This window comes from Chiloscyllium plagiosum, unplaced genomic scaffold (assembly GCF_037043375.1).
Source record: "Chiloscyllium plagiosum isolate Xiang-an unplaced genomic scaffold, Cpla_swu_hap1 HiC_scaffold_6, whole genome shotgun sequence".
NCBI classification, from domain to species: domain Eukaryota; kingdom Metazoa; phylum Chordata; class Chondrichthyes; order Orectolobiformes; family Hemiscylliidae; genus Chiloscyllium; species Chiloscyllium plagiosum.
This window is the reverse complement of record NW_028270144.1, coordinates 107,342,518-107,360,523: the sequence shown is the minus strand read 5'-3', so window position 1 is coordinate 107,360,523 and position 18,006 is coordinate 107,342,518. Positions and strand designations below refer to the sequence as shown.

Sequence of the window (18,006 nt, the reverse complement as noted above, 5' to 3'; positions counted from 1 at the left end):
CATTATGCTGATGCTTGAGAAGATAACGCACATATTTGGGAAGCACCATCCAACATAAATGCTCAAAACAGAACGGGAAGCCTACACAAAATAAATAAAAATTAGCCAAAGAGGAGAAAGTGAGGATTGTAGATGCTGGAGATCAGAGCTGAAAATGTGTTGCTGGAAAAGCACAGCAGGTCAGGCAGCATCCAAGGAACAGGAGAATCAATGTTTCGGGCATAAGCCCTTCTTCAGGAATGAGGAAAGTGTGTCCAGCAGGCTAAGATAAAAGGTAGGGAGGAGGGACTTGGGGGAGGGGCGTTGGAAATGTGATAGGTGGAAGGAGGTCAAGGTGAGGGTGATAGGCTGGAGTGGGGTGGGGGCGGAGAGGTCAGGAAGAAGATTGCAGGTTAGGAAGGTGGTGCTGAGTTCGAGGGATTTGACTGAGACAAGGTGGGGGGAGGGGAAATGAACTCAGATTTCTCCAGTTTCCTCATTTCCCCTCCCCCCACCTTGTCTCAGTCAAATCCCTTGAATTCAGCACCGCCTTCCTAACCTGCAATCTTCTTCCTGACCTCTCCGCCCCCACCCCACTCCAGCCTATCACCCTCACCTTGACCTCCTTCCACCTATCGCATTTCCAATGCCCCTCCCCCAAGTCCCTCCTCCCTACCTTTTACCTTAGCCTGCTGGACACACTTTCCTCATTCCTGAAGAAGGGCTTATGCCCGAGACGTCGATTCTCCTGCTCTTTGGATGCTGCCTGACCTGCTGTGCTTTTCCAGCAACACATTTTCAGCAAACATTAGCCAAAGTCTGGTCATAACTTAAATCTCAGCATTCAGATAATAATTGTATACGGTTCCATTTTTATAAATGTCACTTGTGTTCTGACTACATTACTGAAATGCATACATTTTCCTTCAAATATCAATTTCTATTTCACAACAGGAAACGTGAAGGAATCAGCTGTTTCATTACCACATTTAAAAACAGGAGAAACACATTTTATTTTTCCAAAGGTAAAATCAAAGATACTAACCTTTCTAATCCCAATTTATGGAGCGGATGGGAACTGTACAATATATTACTAGCTTCTTTCAGACATCACAATCAAGTCTACATTCAGAATGGAATGAAGTGGCAGACTATGAATTGTGGTAAATAATTTCTAGGCAGAATGTCTCTATTTAAAAATCAGACAGCAATACATTTGATCACAAAATATTTTAGAATTCATTTTATTAACAATATAATCACACAATAAGCTGCTTTTTGTTTTAAAAAGTCCTTGAAACAATGATCACTACATTTTATTTTCAATCACAGATACTGACATTACCAAATACATTTGCGTCTGGCTTGATCACCTCATTTAGATATCTTCTCAACTCATCTGTGCTATCAGTCCTTCTAATTCTGGCCGAGCCTTGAACCGAGCATTGAATTCAGCTTCAGTGTGCTGTGAAAACAATGATAAAGCAATATTATTTATCAAGTAGGATAATCAACATTACATTTTGGAAGTTAGGATTAGAGATCGTTCTTGAATTAAAGACCTGAAACATTATCCTCTTTATAACTGAACATTGGAACATGTTTCCACTTTTAAATTTTGTTAAAATTTCACAAAAAGTTTAGGCTTCATGTGTGATATCTAATGCTGACAATGAGAAACTATTTCAACTTATTTCTTCAGATCTGTAAATTAAGTAGGTTTTACTTTTGCTGCAACATTTCTACTGGAGTCTACAAATATTAATCAAAATAAGTGATGTTAATCAATTTTTTTTTTTAAATTGCACTATTATTTCCTAAATCCAACACTGGATAAATTTAGTTTTGTTCACATTCTTCTGTTAAATTTCTGGGTGCACTTAGCTAGGTTAACATTCTTTGATCAATATGTTTGCCTTGGTAATGGAGAAAATAGCTTTGGTTAAAGCATGTCTAAGCTTTCCTTGTGATTGGACTTAGAGTTCTCTTCAGCCCACTTGCAAACTCCAGAACCAACCTGGATGAGAAATTGACCAAAAGAGTAAATGTTTGTAGGATGAGGGGGTTTCATCCTGCTCTGACCTCACAATGGGCATATCTCTATGAAAATGACACCATTTTCCCAATGAAACAATTGGAAACAGACAGATTTGGTACATTACATTGGACCTGGATGTCAAGACATTGAAGATGAGTAACAACTTCTGTCAAATAGTGTCTTGGAAACAGACAGATGGAATTTCAGTTTAATTTCTCACCTATAAAATTGCTCTTCTTCAAGACCACATCAAAATGTCAGCTTTGATCAAAGCTTCGTAATTAAGACATGAATAACAAATTATTATTAATCCTCATTAAGCTCTGCGATTAACTCTCACCAGCAAAATTAGCTATAGATTTTTGCAAGTTGTACAGTGTATCTGTGTTCATAATGATGAATCACATAACTTCCTTCCTTATGCTGCACATTACTTTTCAACTGACAGTAATGGAATTGCATCTAGGTTTGTTCACATACTGCTTTGGAATTGAATGTTGGGAGTCATTAAAACAGCCTGGAACAAGTCATCTCACCGCATGAGGGAACAAAGTCAAAGTTCAATGCAATGAACTGACTGTGAGCAATATTTCTTTTTCAATTATTTCTTCTTGGTCTGTGGCCAACACTGGCAAGGGAATATTTATCACCTAATCTTAGGTCTTGAGGGAATGAAGAGTCAACTATGTAACACTGGAGTGGAATCATGTGTAGACTGGTTTATGTGGTGTGGCAAATTCTGTTCCTTCAAGGACAGCATATTAAATACGAACTTCCATTCCATTCAGTGCAATAGTAAGTTAACAAATCCCTTTGCTGTATCACTAGACTCCAACCAAGCTGTTAAAATTCAAAAACAAAACAGTAAAGTACAAACTTCTGATTCAATGTTGAACATATACCACAAGTACCATTACTTGTCACAATATCTTGATCCAAACACACAACAAAAATGGATGTAAATCTGAGGGGCTTCTGGAGTTCCTTCCTTCTGTTCTACAAGGCTACATTACATGAAATCTAACTGCACAGAATTTTTAAAATAAAATTCTCAGTTAAACTTATGCCTTAATGATGCAAAAATAATCTTTGCTGATAATTAATTACTGTATTGTAGGCACACATTGTTGCTTCACATGCAAGGCAAGCTTGTATCCAGACTAATGGGAGGAACATCTCTAATGATTGGAAGGATTCAGAAGTTATGTTATAGATAAATCAACTTCACTCCCTGCGATAAATCAAGGAGTTAATGAGCAAATAGTTATAGTGTAAAAATAAAAGCAAGAGTTGACAAAGGATGTGACACACGTGAACCTAGAAAAGTTTCGATAAGATCCCACACAAGAGACTCAGACAATGATCAGAGAAAGTTGAATCAGATACCAAAGTCTCAAATGGATTGGAAAAAAAAACAAGTTTAAAAAAAAGGCAAATACTTTTATATGGTAAACAATGGCTGTTGTTTACCATATACACAAAACATTAGTATTAAGGAATTGGATGTACAATTTTGAAAAATTGCAGACAATGCTAATTTAGGAATACAGATAATGTAATCAACTGCAACAAAATGATACATAAATAGTTGCAGAATGGATGTTAAGAGGAAGCCCAGCCAAGCAAGTGATGCTTCACTTCAAGAGTAAAAAAGAGAGACTACATTTTCTTGAAAGGCACTACCCTATACTCATCCCTGACACTGTGGGCAATTTAGCATGGCCAATTCACCTGACCTGCATATCTTTGGATTGTGGGAGAAACTGGAGCACCCAGAGGAAACCCACACAGACACGGCGAGAATGTGCAATCTCCACATAGACAGCTGCCTGAGGCTGGAATCGAAGCTGGGTCCCTGGTGCTGAGAGGCAGCAGTGCTAACCACTGAGCCGCCCCCTGTTTTTGGGTCTTCTTCCCTTTTTAAGTAGAGGCATTACACTGGTAGATTACAAATTATCTGGGACTTCCAGAACCTAAGGACTCCTGGGAGATTACTGCTAGTGCATTCACTATCTCTGTAGCTACTCCAGTTACAATCCTAGATTGCAACCAGTCAGGTCCAGTAAACTTTTCAACATAAACCCCAATAGTTCTTTTTATTGTTTCCTCCATTAACAGTTTCCACAGAGTATTTATTTCCAACTTGCACAGTAAACAAATGGGCGTGGGCCCTATTTATGATGTTTCTGATAATGCTAATCTAATAGCACATGGAACCATAGGAGTACAGATGCACATGTTGACCAGGCAAGATAAGTTTGTCAGGAACAATAGCAGAGACGCTTTAAGCAGATTTCTCAACTAGGACAAAGGTTTTTAAATTGAGTTGGATACAGTGATATTAGCCAAATCGTGGCTAGACTTTCTTGATCTTAAATAACTGTATTAGCTACCCTCTATTGACTATTTATTCATTTAGTCATTTGTAGTAAGTTACAAGTGCATAAATGCAGAGATAAAATATGACTTATTGAAAGGAAGATGGTTGTAGTATTTGGAAGTCAATTATCTCAGTAACAGCACTTCACTGCATGAGTTCCTCAGGCAAGTGTCTTCGGTCCAACCATCTTCAACTGCTTCATTAACACCATCATGAGTTCAGAAAGGGGGATATTTGCTGATGACTGTACAATGTTCAGCATCAGTCCTGATGCTTCAGATGAAAAACTTTGGCAAAATGGATGTAATTTCTCAGCAATATTCGAGTTCTATATTATCAAACAACTACTAGAATGTGTAAGCCAAAGGCAGGATGGTGTTGGGGAAAGAAAGAGATAACAAGGAATTATTGGTATGAGGAACATTATGCAAGTTTTTGGGTTGACTAAGTTTGAGGAACAATCTACATTGAAAATTCCATTGAAATTCATGTTTACTAAACATTGACATTAAAGAGGAATCAATTTCAAGATACATTGGAAGCTTCATTTCTTTTTCAATCTTTCAAGGATGCTTGCTTCAGCGAGCTTTGAGAAGATTTGTAGCTCAGGTTGAGGTTTTGAATGTAGGTTTGCTCACTGAGCTGAAAAAGGTTCATTTCCAGACGTTTCGTTACTTTACTAGGTAGCATCTTCAGTGGACCTCATGTGGAGCAATGCTGAAAATTCCTGCTTTCTATATAAATGACATCACCAACCCAAAGAAACTCAAACATATAAATAGAAAGCAGGAATTTTCAGCATTGCTTCGCATGAGGTCCACTGAACAGGTACCTAGTAAAGTAACGAAATGTCTGGAAATGAACCTTTCAGCTCAGTGAGCAAACCTACATCCAAAATGCTTGCTTCAGTTTTTCTAACCTGAGCACAGGAATTGGACACCACAATTTTTCTGATACAGTTCAGCTGACAGCAAATTTATTCAGTAAACTATAAAGATTTCTTCTGTAAAATATACAGCAGGATAAAATAATATACAAAAAGCTTAAAGAAATGCACATGGGATTGAATGTCACAACTGAATGTTTTGTGCTCCTCCTTACACTCCAAATAGCAACAGCAGAAATGCTAATTTCTGCCAAGAAACAACCAGCAAACAATTTCAACAGGTAAAGGCCCAAATACAGGAATCAATGTCACCCAGAAGATAACCTTATGACCACCTTCTATTTAACATTAGATTGCGTCATCTGACACAATTTCTCCTTGCATTGAAAACAGGATATTCCTTCCACTACTGATCATTTTTTAAAAAAATGAAAATCTATTCAACACCAATGTGCTGATAAACACATTGAAAATACTTTCACAATTCTTATTTAAGACTAATCAATTAGATTACATCAGTTTCCTTAGATTTTTCGCTCCCGAGTCAAGAGCGCAGTGATAGGACATTTTCCCACCTCCACAAACATGATAAATGAATAAAGTGCCTGGGAGGTTGGGGTTTTTGTTCTGTAGCTCCTCAGCAGGTGGGCCAGGTACCTCAGAGTGAGAATGGAGGTTGCTGATTGGTTGCAAAACCTACTTCCCTTTCTTGCTGCTTAAAATATAATGAAACCGACATCTCTTCAGCTCTTACTTTGTTCCTGCCAATCACCATGCCCCATCGATACCAACCTTATGCCACCCAATGCCCCACTACCCATTCCAATGAACCCTCACAACTGAATGCCACCAAAGAATGTATGCATTTTATATGCACAAGCAAGTCTACTTTTAACAATCCCAAAGACTACCTAAGCTCCAAAGGGCAGCTTACCTCTCCAAAGGGATGCCTTCTCTCTCCAAATGGGTATCTCTGATTTCTAAAATAATCCACAGGATTCAGACCTGCTCATACCTGGTCCAATTTGCACACCTCACAATTCAGACACTTATTTCACCCTTATAACATCGGAGTGGAGGTAGCTGATTATTAAATTGGCCAGGTCACACCATGGAATGCATTGACAGATTTTTTAATCAGTAAAGGAATTGGGAGCTATGGTGAAAAGGTACAAAAGTGGAAATCAGGATGTTCAGATCTCCTACACAATCTTAAAAATGCTGTGCAAGGATGGGATCTGGATTTCCAAGAATCTATGTTATTTTTGACAATACCAGATAACCTCATCAATATTGTGAAAATCTGGAACTTCCTGTTCTAATTCCCATCCTTTAAGTACTTATTGCTCCATTCATTATGTCCCATCCTTTCTTGGTCATTCTTTCCTTTTCCCACACTTTTTCATCTAAGTAAATTACAAATACAAATCAACCATGAAAAAAAAAATCAAAACTGCTACTCAATTATTAGTTTAAAACAAATTAATTTGGATGCTATTAATGCTTTCTAGCACACTACTGTAAATCAAGTTGCACCCACTATCACAGTTAAAAGGCAGGAGGGGTGGAATCATGGGTGGTTCGAAAATGCCAATGTATCAAGCTGGAATCAGATACTTTAGTCTGGAAGGAACTGATATTTAGAGCCAAGCTTCAGCACTAAGTACCTGTTGAAAAGCTGTTGACTGAGACCTGGAGTGGGTTGTTTAGATCTCTTGAAAGAATAGTAATGGGGATCAAACAAGGGAGAAAATACAACCTTTTGGGAATATCAGCAATGCAGAAATCTGCTGAGAGAGAAAAAGACAGAGGCATAAGCAGCTGCTGGAAAATAATTTGGATATTGCTCAAACTATGAAATGAAACAAAAGATCGCACAGAGCAGTCCATGTACAATTATTTCCAGCTGTGGTCATCATTTTATTTAAATAATCAAGCTGGTTTACAGCCAGATAGAATTTCTGTGAAGTGTTTAAAAATATTTAATCCAATCATGAGATACAAGAAGAATAGAACAGAAGAATGTGGAAGTAGTGAGCTGGGGGGAATGGGCATGCGATAATTCAAGTAGCAGAAGTCCTCATATTCCACTGATTTGCTTCCCACAGATTTTTATGTACTTTTTTATTCGTTCATGGAATGTGGGCATCATTGGCTAGACCAGCATTTCTGGTCCATCCCTAAATTGTTTAGAGGCAAGAATTAAAGAGTCAATCACATTGCTGAGAGTCTGGAATCACATGTAAACCAAACTAAGGACAGCAATTTCCTTCCCTAAACTATACTAGTGAACCAGATGGTTTTTTTCCCCCTGACAATCAGGAATGGTTTCATGGTCATCATTAAATTCTTATTTCCAGGTTAATACTGAAGTCAAACTGCACCATCTGCTGTGGCAGGATTCGAACCCAGGTGCCAAGAACATAACCTGGGTCTCTGGATTTATAGTCTAGTAATAATATCACGAGGTCATCCTTCTGTTGATGAAGAAGAGTTTGAAATCCCCAACTGGATTCCCAAGAAGATGGCAGAAGTCAAGAAAGAATGAAGGACATTGATGTATTTATTGTTTAATAATAGGGATACAGAAAATTCTTTGACTCGTTGTGCAGAAATTTATCATCTATGGAATTCATTGCCACAGAAGGCTGTGGAGACCAGGGCATTAAATATATTTAAGATGGAGATAGATAGGTTCTTGTGTAGCAAGGGGATCAAGGGTTGCAGGAGAATGGAGTTGAGAAACCTACCAGCCATGATTGAATCATGGAGCAGACTCAATGGGCTGAATGGCCTAATTTCTGCTCTTATGTCTTATGGTCTTATAACAAATTGAAAGAAAAAGACATCATAGCTCCCCATAATGATGTTCTCTGCAAAAGCCAAGCTGGCCACAATGTCAGTGGAAGAATTACATGCCACATCTCCAGTTGTTAAATCGGTATCATCTTTAAGTACACCCTCATCTCACCTTCGTCAAGGTTATTCAACTTAAGATACCTGCCTTCTTAAGGACATTTCTTTTTTGTAGTGTTTTGTTAACTAATAATGCATATTAATGTTTTTAGAACAGTATCAGATATATTTATGTTTATTTGGGGTATATTGGGTACTTCGGAGGGGGCTTTAGTGGTATTTTTACCTTTTGTTATCTGCAAGTCTGTGTACCAATCCCTCATGGATAACAAGAATGGAGTGTACACTATAAAACTAGTATAGCTCAGTTAAACTATGAAGCTAAATGGTCTATTTGTGTAAAGTTATATGCAGGAAACGTACTGATGGGAATGATTAATGAATGAGCCTGCTTTTGTTTTAGGATTTTTCTTAAACTACAGATACATTATAAAAGGAAATAACTGCTGTGCAAGCAGGTTAATTGAATTGCACAGTGAAGTTTTCCAAAATCAATAGTTTTGGCACTTACCTCCTTGATGCACAGCTGTACACCTTCTGGCTGATTGGTTTGAAGAACTTCCACAACAATTGGGGCAAGAACTGAACTCAAGCCAGTAATCTGAAAATTTAAGACACATGAACAAAAAAAAATCAATACTTTACACTTTAACATAATGTGCAAAATATCTAATGTACAACTCAAAAATTATGCAATATGCAACAAGTGTATGTTATAGATAGGGAATGCCTGGTACTAATTCAATGAATGAAATACAGGCATTAAAATTAATTTATAAAAGCCATGCTGACTGCAGAGACGAACACTCCTACACATATTATAATTTAGTTATTCAATTATTTATTGTTGTGTGTACTTTGTTACAGTGAAAAGTGTTGTACATTGTCTCTACTCTCTAGTGCCATCTTAAAACAGAAAAATAAAACCAAAACATAGAACAAAGGCTGAAAAATAAAGAAATATATAGTTTTCAATTTACAGTCCTTCTTATCAATTGCTCCACCGCGGGACTGGTGGCCAGCCAGGAGCTGGAACAAGACTTGCCATTCTTTGGCACCATCGCGCCTCCATCAGTAACCCTGCCACTATGGGCTGCATTCACTGGAGCTCACCAATGTATTCACCATGGATGTCACCAGGTCTTGCACTGGGCCCTAATTCACCTTTGCCACTGCCTCCAGGAATCTGCACTGGATGCAGACACCACCGGGAAACCAAATTCTCGTCTGCCATAACAGGTATGATTGGTGCCAGGACTACCTCAGCTGATACAGAAGCGCTGGGCCCACTTGCCAACGTCCGCAAATCTGCCTGGGCCCACTGCCACAAGTCCGCACAACTGATCTCTTCATCAAGAGGTAAGTAAAAGAAAAAAAACGATAAGAACAAAAGAAAGAGAAACAAAAGTTCCAAAGTAGAAGTTCGAAAGGTTTGCAGAATGGCAGTGAGATTAGCAGCATTAAGGCTCAACATGTTTTTAATAATGTAGTGACACTTAAGTGGTCAAAGCTTTACATTTTCTGCCATGTTTAGTGAGTAAGTCGTGCAGTTTCAGACCTATCCTCAGACTAGTTGCTTAGAATCTCAGTAACATACTTGCATATCAAAGCCTATATAGAAGTAAGTCAAATCAGACAGCAATATCTATCCTTTTGGGATTAACTGCACATCTGCAGAAGCCAGAATTTGTAAATGATTTACTCCTTAATAAGAGCAATCACCTTTGATACTATGCACAGTGGCTCAGTGTTAGATCTGCTGCCTCAGTGCCAGGGACCAGAGTTCAATTCCACTCTTGGGTGACAGTCTATATGGAGTTTGCACGTTCTCCCAGCGTCTGTGACTATCTAGTATCCAGGGATGTGCAGACGAGGTGGACTAGCCATTAGCAATGCAGGTTATAGAGTAGGGGCGTGGGTCTGAGTGGGTGCTCTTTGGAGGGTCAGTGCAGACTCAATAGGCTAAATGGTCTGCTGCAACACTGTAGGGATTCTACGATTCTTTATGATCCCTTTGCAAAATCCAGACCATAGAAGAGAGTTCTTGAAATAGCAAGATTAAACTCTTAGATTCATTTAAGAAACAACTGGATGCTGAAAAGGAGTGGAGGATCTCAAGGACATTCTGCGTGGATCCATTGTGAAAGGCCAAATCTTCAATATTGCATATTGCTATTGCATTTACTTGTCCTTGCCATGTTCATCATCCAGTGTGTTTCATAGGATTCCAGTAGGTTCACAGGTGATTGTTAAGACAAATCTGAACCTGGAAGGTTCTTCTAAAAATAGGACAGCGTATAGCAGACACTTGTATTTTGGATGAGTTGTGTTGTGACACAGGGACAGCAAGCCAGACCAAAATCAGACGCATCAACACTCAATCGCAATTAAAATATTCAATGACAATCAATTGTCCAATTGTCCCAAACCACACTTTAATGAATAACACATACCAAGTTCACAGCTTAAACATAAATTAACAATTTACCAATAGTACCATAACTTGAGCAGAGCAAAGTTAAACAAGGTAGTCAAATTAATCTTCTTTGATCATAAACCCCCACTCATGCACAAAGATAAACACAATAAGCTAAGAGTCGTAACTGGATAGTTCACTTAAGCAGTTTTGACCAATAGTTACTAAACCTTCGTACAATCCTTGGAGAATGAATTGTTCACAGGCATGTCGACTATACATCCTGCTTGAATTCTGAAGTCAATGGTCAATGCAAACAGCTTCTGCAGACTGCTGGAGACTTTTACTAATGTCTTACAGAACGCTGAACATGGATTAGAACAGCACAGAAATAGGCCCTTCAGCTCACCATGTCTGTGTCAACCATGATGCTATTCTAAACTAATCCGATCTCCTGCATGTGGTCTATATATCTTTGTTGTCTGCCTGTTCACGTGTATGTCTAAATGCTTTTGCTGGGATTCTTTTCTCAGAACGATCAATAATTTTCTTAACTGGATATAAATTTGAGAGCAACCAAACTTCCATCCAGCAGGTTTCACAGGTGCACTGTCTTCTGCATAACAAAAGCCAAATCAGAGCCAGTCCAATCTTTGGTTTCTCTTTCTCTTTGTTCAACATTCACTTTGTTTGACTGGATGTCACTAGCCTCCTATTTACTGACACATTTAACAGGCAGGCAGCTGCCAGAACTTGAACAGAATATATCTCTGGTGCCGAATGTGTGCCGTGTTCTTAGAATAATAATTAATCTAATCAGTTCCGATAAACATATTGGTTTGTCTGTTCTTTTCATTTTTCATCAAGATACTGATCAAAATCCAGAGTTCAACATCAACTCTCAGTTTCTAACCAAAAATGAGAAAAAATAAAGAAATAATATCTGATATCTTATCATTTTTATAAAATGCTGGTCCCTACAGTTGCTATCTTGGGATTTCCTCTCCTTGCTATTTTAGTCTGCCTTTCACACACACTTGCTTTTCACAGATGCTGAGCCAATTTTATAAGTGGTTACTCCAGATGCTACAAGCCTACACAAACTTCTCTCAGGACTCAAAGTCAATATCAAAAATCCTAAATGAAGCTGCCAGTATTGTTGAAGTATTTCCTTAGCGTAATACACTACACTCAAGACTTAAGCGCTCCATAGAGGATCTGCTGTGGTAAATAAATGTCAAGTACTCTGGCTGCATGACCAGTCCATTTCAGTTGTGACTAGATGTATATGGTGTGGATGCTTGATTATCCAGCTTGGATGAGCATCTGTGTCTTTTATTTTGTCTTGCAACCTAATCCAGAGAAGCTTCTAAAAGCATAAAGTGAAAGCGCTTGATCTTCTTGGCATGACCGTTCATAGTTTAGGTCTCACATTTAGATAGAATGGGAAGGACAAGTGCCAACAGATTTTCAGTGATAGGCAGATTTATTCCTCTTCATTCCCAGACTGACTAAATGAATGACCTGGGTTCGTATCAGTAGACATCCAACGCCTCTGCATCTGGCAACCTCTTAAAATTTGCATTTACAATCAACTTAAATCTTGATTTTCTCTGTACCAAAAGCAACAAGTCCAATTACTTTGAAATTTCATGTTAAAATATAACTTGAACATACAACTTCTACCACTGAGTGGCTGAAAAAAAATTCATGCTTACAATTCCCATGTGGTATATACCTGACTAAGCATTTCCATACACACCATTTTTTGATGGCAAAGGGTTTAAAAAAATATCCAGGACTATTTCTGTAAAGCCAGTGTTTAGAAGTGGCTAAAGCATAGCCCAGGAGCAAGATTCATTTCTATCTTGTGCACTAAAAATTACATAGTGCAGGAGGCATTTTAAAAATCAGGAGTAAAAGCAACATTTTAGAACTGCAAGTTGGGAAACCAAACAATACCTGTACAATTCTCTCATGACAGTGAACAACACCTTCCACATTCATCTTAGTTCCTTGTTCCTGCAGCACAGAGATCTCAGTGGATTTTGTAGGTATTGCATAGCTGTGGGAAAGAAATACAAAAACACTTGTACTTGTTTTATTGTTTCAATAAAATTGAACATGCAAAATAAATACTAGAACAGATATGAAAGTGTGTGTTAATATCACTGACTCGCCTTTTTGGGAGGAGAAATGATAAGAGTGAAAGACATATATTGAAGCATTTGTGATTCTGTTTATGGCCATGAGGATGGATATCAGGGAATTTACAGTTCAATTCTTCATATAGTTAAAATGACAGCATCTTAACCCTTACCTGACAGCTTGCTTAAATCCACTGACCAATAGTTATGTTAGCAGACTTCCAAATGCCAGTCTTTGGTCCTCAATTTGCTACTATGGGGGTTGGGGGGGGGGGGAGATCTTGCTTTTTTTTTTAAAAAAAAGTATGAAAGTGGGATGGGTCCTTAAAGCAAGAGGTCTCTCTATTGGGTTTTCATATTAAAAATCCAACACCATGTTATAGTCCATCAGGTTTATTTGAAGGTACAAGCTTTCAGAGCGCTGCTCCTTCATCAGCGCTGCTAGTGGAGCAGGATTATAGGAGACAGAATTTATAGCAAAAGATCATAGTATCACACAACTGATGCGGCAGGTACTAGTGAATCGGCCAACGTTATCTATCTCATCTGCTGAAGGCAAGGATGCCCCGGGGCAGACGTTATGACAACGGATGAATGGACACTGTGCAACATTCACCAGACAGGGATGTTCCCTCCCAGTCGGGGAACACTTCAGTGGTTAGGGACATTCGGCCTTGGATCTTCAAGTGAACGTCCTCCAAGGTGGACTTTGGGATATGCAACAATGCAGACTGGCTGAACAGAGGCTTATAGCCAAGTTCGGTATCCATGAGGATGGCCTCAACCATTCTAAAACATGAAAGACTTAACAGCAATCTAGGTTTGTTCAATATATCATTTCAGTTGCATGACACTGTAATCTTTCGTTATAAATTCCATATCCTACGATCCTGCATTCCCCCCCCACCACTAGCTACCTCACAAAGCAGCAACGCTCCGAAAGCTTGTACTTCCAAATAAACCTGGACTATAACCTGGTGTGTGATTTTTAACTTTGTCCACCCCAGTCCAATACCGACACCTCCACATCAGCGTTTTCTTATATGGTAACATTCTTTTCAGCTCATTGCATATTGACAAACTGGTAGAAAGTCAGATTTTATAGGCAGACTGGAAAAAAAAAGGCTATTTAGTATAAGCAGTTAGACTCTAGGTACAGGCAAACATTTATAAACCACCAGCACATAACACTACTCGTTAAAACTCTAATTCCCTTATAAATTCCCCATTATGTGCACACGGTAAAAAAACACACATGGATGGATTATAAACTGAAAAAGCAGTTTAGTCATTGTCGTTCACAAGATCTGTAGAGTTGGTTTTTGCTGATCAAAAGGTTTCTTCTTGACTTTGCTTTTCCAAATGCTTCCACTGGTTTGCAAGAGGTATAGCATGGCTGGCTCACTTGTGAAAGATCACTATGCATTAATTAAAATTTACAGTTTACTGTAAACCAAGGAAAGATGAACTGCTTTTCTTCAGCTTTAAAAGTAGCTTATGGCACAGAACAGACAACTCCTGTAATGGAGGAGATCAGATCACTTCTTTCTCTGTTCTGGTTCCCAGCCCTAAGGTTTCTAGTAAACTAACAATCTATTGGAGAGAGTTGTCAAACAAAAGGCCTTTTCCATCAAAACAGGTCACTAGTCCTTAGACCAATCAATTTCTTACTGCCAACCAAAACACCACCTGAATACAGAAGCCGTTCATTTCAATTTGTCCACAACCTAAATTTTATAACTGCTTGTATAAGCAGTGCTTAAATTATGTTTGACATGAGAGAGTCAAGTTATGTGCTTTTCAAAACATGTAGCAAACTTTGCAAAACACTAGTTTTAGAAACAGTTCTCTCTCATTTCAGTCCACAACTTTAAACAGCCTACTCAATTCTACAGGCTTCTATGAGTGTGAATTAACATAAGTGTGCCACTGTAGTGGACTGTCACACAAGACTGGATGCTAGGCATCTCTATCAGATGCCTCATATGTATTCAATGTTTGTCATTTCATTCCAGCTAATCATGCAAAGATGCCTCTGACACTACCTTTCATTCTGCTGGTAACCGCACAACCTCAGTACACCATTTAATGATGCTTAAGACGCTGGTTACCTTCTTCATGTGCTGCTTGCTTGTCCACAGTTGTAGCCCTGAGCTTAGTGTTGGTGTCGTTCACCATTTTTCTTCAACTCACTATTCATCTCAACCTTACTGAAAACTCACACAGCTGTTGGTTTAACATGGATGACTGTCTGGCAAATATTGATCAGTCAAGAAGTATCAGGAATGAGATGAAAGTTTATCAATTTGAGATCTTGACAGTCAAGCTAACCTATGGGCTCTTAGCATGTCTTGGGTGAGATCCTACCCTACAAACAGTTCTATGTGGCAAGATGCATCCTCCATGACTTAAGACTAGATTTCCTCTTCCTTATTCTGTTATGAGCAAGACCTTGATTAAACTTGATCTGTACAGTATGTGAATTCTATCCCTAATGGTATTGCTGCTCTACCTAAAGCACATGGACTGCAGCAGTTCAAGAAGGCAGCTCCTCATCACCTTCTCATGGATAACCATGGACAGGCAATAAACGCTGGCCCAGTCAGCTATGCCCACATGTCATGAATGATTAGTAAAGTTGCCACATGCAAGGAATACAACTTGACTCTTGGAGCCTCCACTATCCACAGTGATACAGCACTACAACATTTTGAACCTACAATCTGTAATTAAATTTTATTTCCATGTCCTTAACTTTCTTGTACATGGTATGTGAACATTCCTGCATGGCTGAATGTGGAATAATCACCCATGCACCATCACCACTACTGTTGATTTTTAGATTCCCTACTTGTGAAATGTTAATGAATGGTGAGACATGGTTGCAATGTTGCTTTAGAGTTCATTCACTTATTTTGCTTTCCATCAATGGAAAGCCTTAATAATGCTCATGCAATAAAATCACTCAGTTTCTGTTTCGAGTACCTCAGTTGGATGTGTTCATGCCATGCAGGAACATATGCAAACAAATCTGGAGGTCTTCCATTTGTACTGCACATTCTCGGTGAGATCTTTGTCAAAATACTATTTTGAGAAAGGCTATGGTTCTAACTGCTCCCTTAAATTTTTCCCTCTATCCTCCCCCTCTCGGATTTACTTTCCCCCGTTGTAACTAATTTTCTGTGGCATCCCCTCTATCCTCTTACAATCTCCGTGAGATCGTCAGCCCTTTCACCATCCCACTTGATATTCTTCTCCAATCCCACTTCGATCAAATTCCTCATTCCCAGTCTTATCTTACTGATTCCTTTATTTAGTTCACCAACTCATTCTCCTTCCCCAGCAGACTGGTCACATTGTGTTCCCCACCCTTCACATGCAGCTCTCAACTTCTGTTGTTCCTTTGCTCAAATCAATGGGATTTTCCCCCCACTTCCGTTTGCTTCCTCCATTCTCCAGAATCCTTTCAATGACCGCAACAACAATGTCCTTTAAGTTTCATTCTTGACTGTTCCTTTTCATCCCATCCAACTTTCTGTGAACCTTTTCAATTTAGACCCTTTTCCTGTTGAAACTGAAACTACCACTTTTCAGGTGAACCCTGCTTGCTTTCTTCCGGTCAGGTTCACTGGTGGAAGCCAGTATGGCTAGCTGACTTGGAAAGGCTGGTGGGTCTGGTCAACCTTCAGCCCTTACACAGTCAGCGTTGAAGTACTGTAAATGACTGAACTTCTCATGAGCTGATTGAAGCTTCACTGAGTCATCGCTTATTGTGCAAAGAAATGACTTGGGTATGTAGGAGCCAAGTAATGGAAGAAGTTTGTACTCACTAGAACTGGAATGAACAAGTTTACCCCACCAGGTACATACATCATATATACAGTTTAACATGTTTCCCAATTTTTGCTAAGAATGCACCTGCGAACATACTTCCAATGGGCTGGGTGTCCATAATATTCCAATGAATAAAAGACAAGTCCCTGACTATGAAGGACAGGAAAGCCAACCTGCCTGAAAGGTTGAGAATTTGGTAGCAAAACTTTAATCCACCATTGGAAAATGGAAATTCTCCTTTCCATCAAATTTGTGCCCTTCCTACTAAAAGCTCCAGACAGCCCAGAAGATTATTAGCAATATCTTTGCAGTAATCAATAAGTTCAACTGCACCCTTAAAGTCTACCTTTGATATCCCAAACTCCACTGTCCTATCATCAAAATCAAACTCTTTGACCAGCTGTTGTTTACTCTCTTGGTTCAATCTCAGTTTCGATGATCACATATGTTTGAGCTACTTTTGTACATTTATCGATGTTAAAAGCAATGCAAAATGCATGTTGTATTTAAACAGAAGACATCATTTGGAATTGTTCTTCACCTTTCCTCCACTTTGATCTTCAGTCGATTGCAGAGGCGGTGTATATACTGACTGTAGTGTTCTACAAGTGTCATATCATAGCCAGTGAGTTGGATATTTAAGACACCATATTCTGTGTCAGTTCCAGGCTTGAGCTGCTTCATCTGTAGCTTCTCTCTTTTCTTCCGTGGCTGTTAAAAATATCAGTCAAAATCTTAAAATAATTGACACTAAAACTTAAAGATAATCAAAATCATGATAGCTTAATCCATTGGAACAGGATTCAGACCCTTGAGCCTGTTCCACCATTCAACGTGATCATAGATAATCTTTGGCCTAACTTCATTCACTTGTGGGACATGGGCACCACTGTCTGGGTTAGCATTTATTGCCCATCTTAAGTTGGCCTTGAAATATGGTGGTATACCTATCTTTGGTACATATTCCCTAATTTATCCCTTTGTTTAATAAAAATGTATCTATATTCAGTTTGACCTTCACATTTGACTCTGCATCCATTGCTGTTTGTGGAAGAGTTTCAACTATCTACGTGTGTGTATGTAGGGTCTGTTGTACAGAGACACTCCAAAACCTCAAACTGAAAATCTTTTAGAGAATTACAGGCTCTCAGTGTTCTAGATAATCACTCCAACCCAATATCACTACATAGAGGGAGCCCTGGTTGGTTCAACAATGGGAAGTTCCTTAAGCTGGCAACTTTGAGTTTAGCCAGCTAAACAGCACAACAGCATGTTTATGCACACTTGGTGCTTTCAAAGTCTTCACTGCTCCAAAGACCAATAAGTAAGTAGTTCATCTTCATCTAGGGGAAGAAAAAAATACAGACTGAAAATGAGTTGGCATGTTCTCTGCTTCAATCACTAAATAAG

General features: G+C 38.8%; 1 protein-coding gene across 1 annotated transcript in view; it reads right to left on the bottom strand.

Annotated features, from left to right (window-relative positions):
* Nucleotides 1-1,207: 1,207 nt before the first annotated feature.
* mrpl48 (mitochondrial ribosomal protein L48) overlaps nt 1,208-18,006 on the bottom strand; it is a 35,727-nt gene continuing 18,928 nt past the window's right edge. The window contains exons 5-8 of the mRNA XM_043692194.2: nt 17,138-17,307; nt 12,578-12,680; nt 8,711-8,800; nt 1,208-1,444 (exon numbers count right to left, since the gene is read on the bottom strand). Of these exons, the coding sequence (XP_043548129.2) occupies nt 1,370-1,444; nt 8,711-8,800; nt 12,578-12,680; nt 17,138-17,307 (438 nt within the window). The 3' untranslated portion in view covers nt 1,208-1,369. The remainder of the gene's footprint in view (nt 1,445-8,710; nt 8,801-12,577; nt 12,681-17,137; nt 17,308-18,006) is intronic.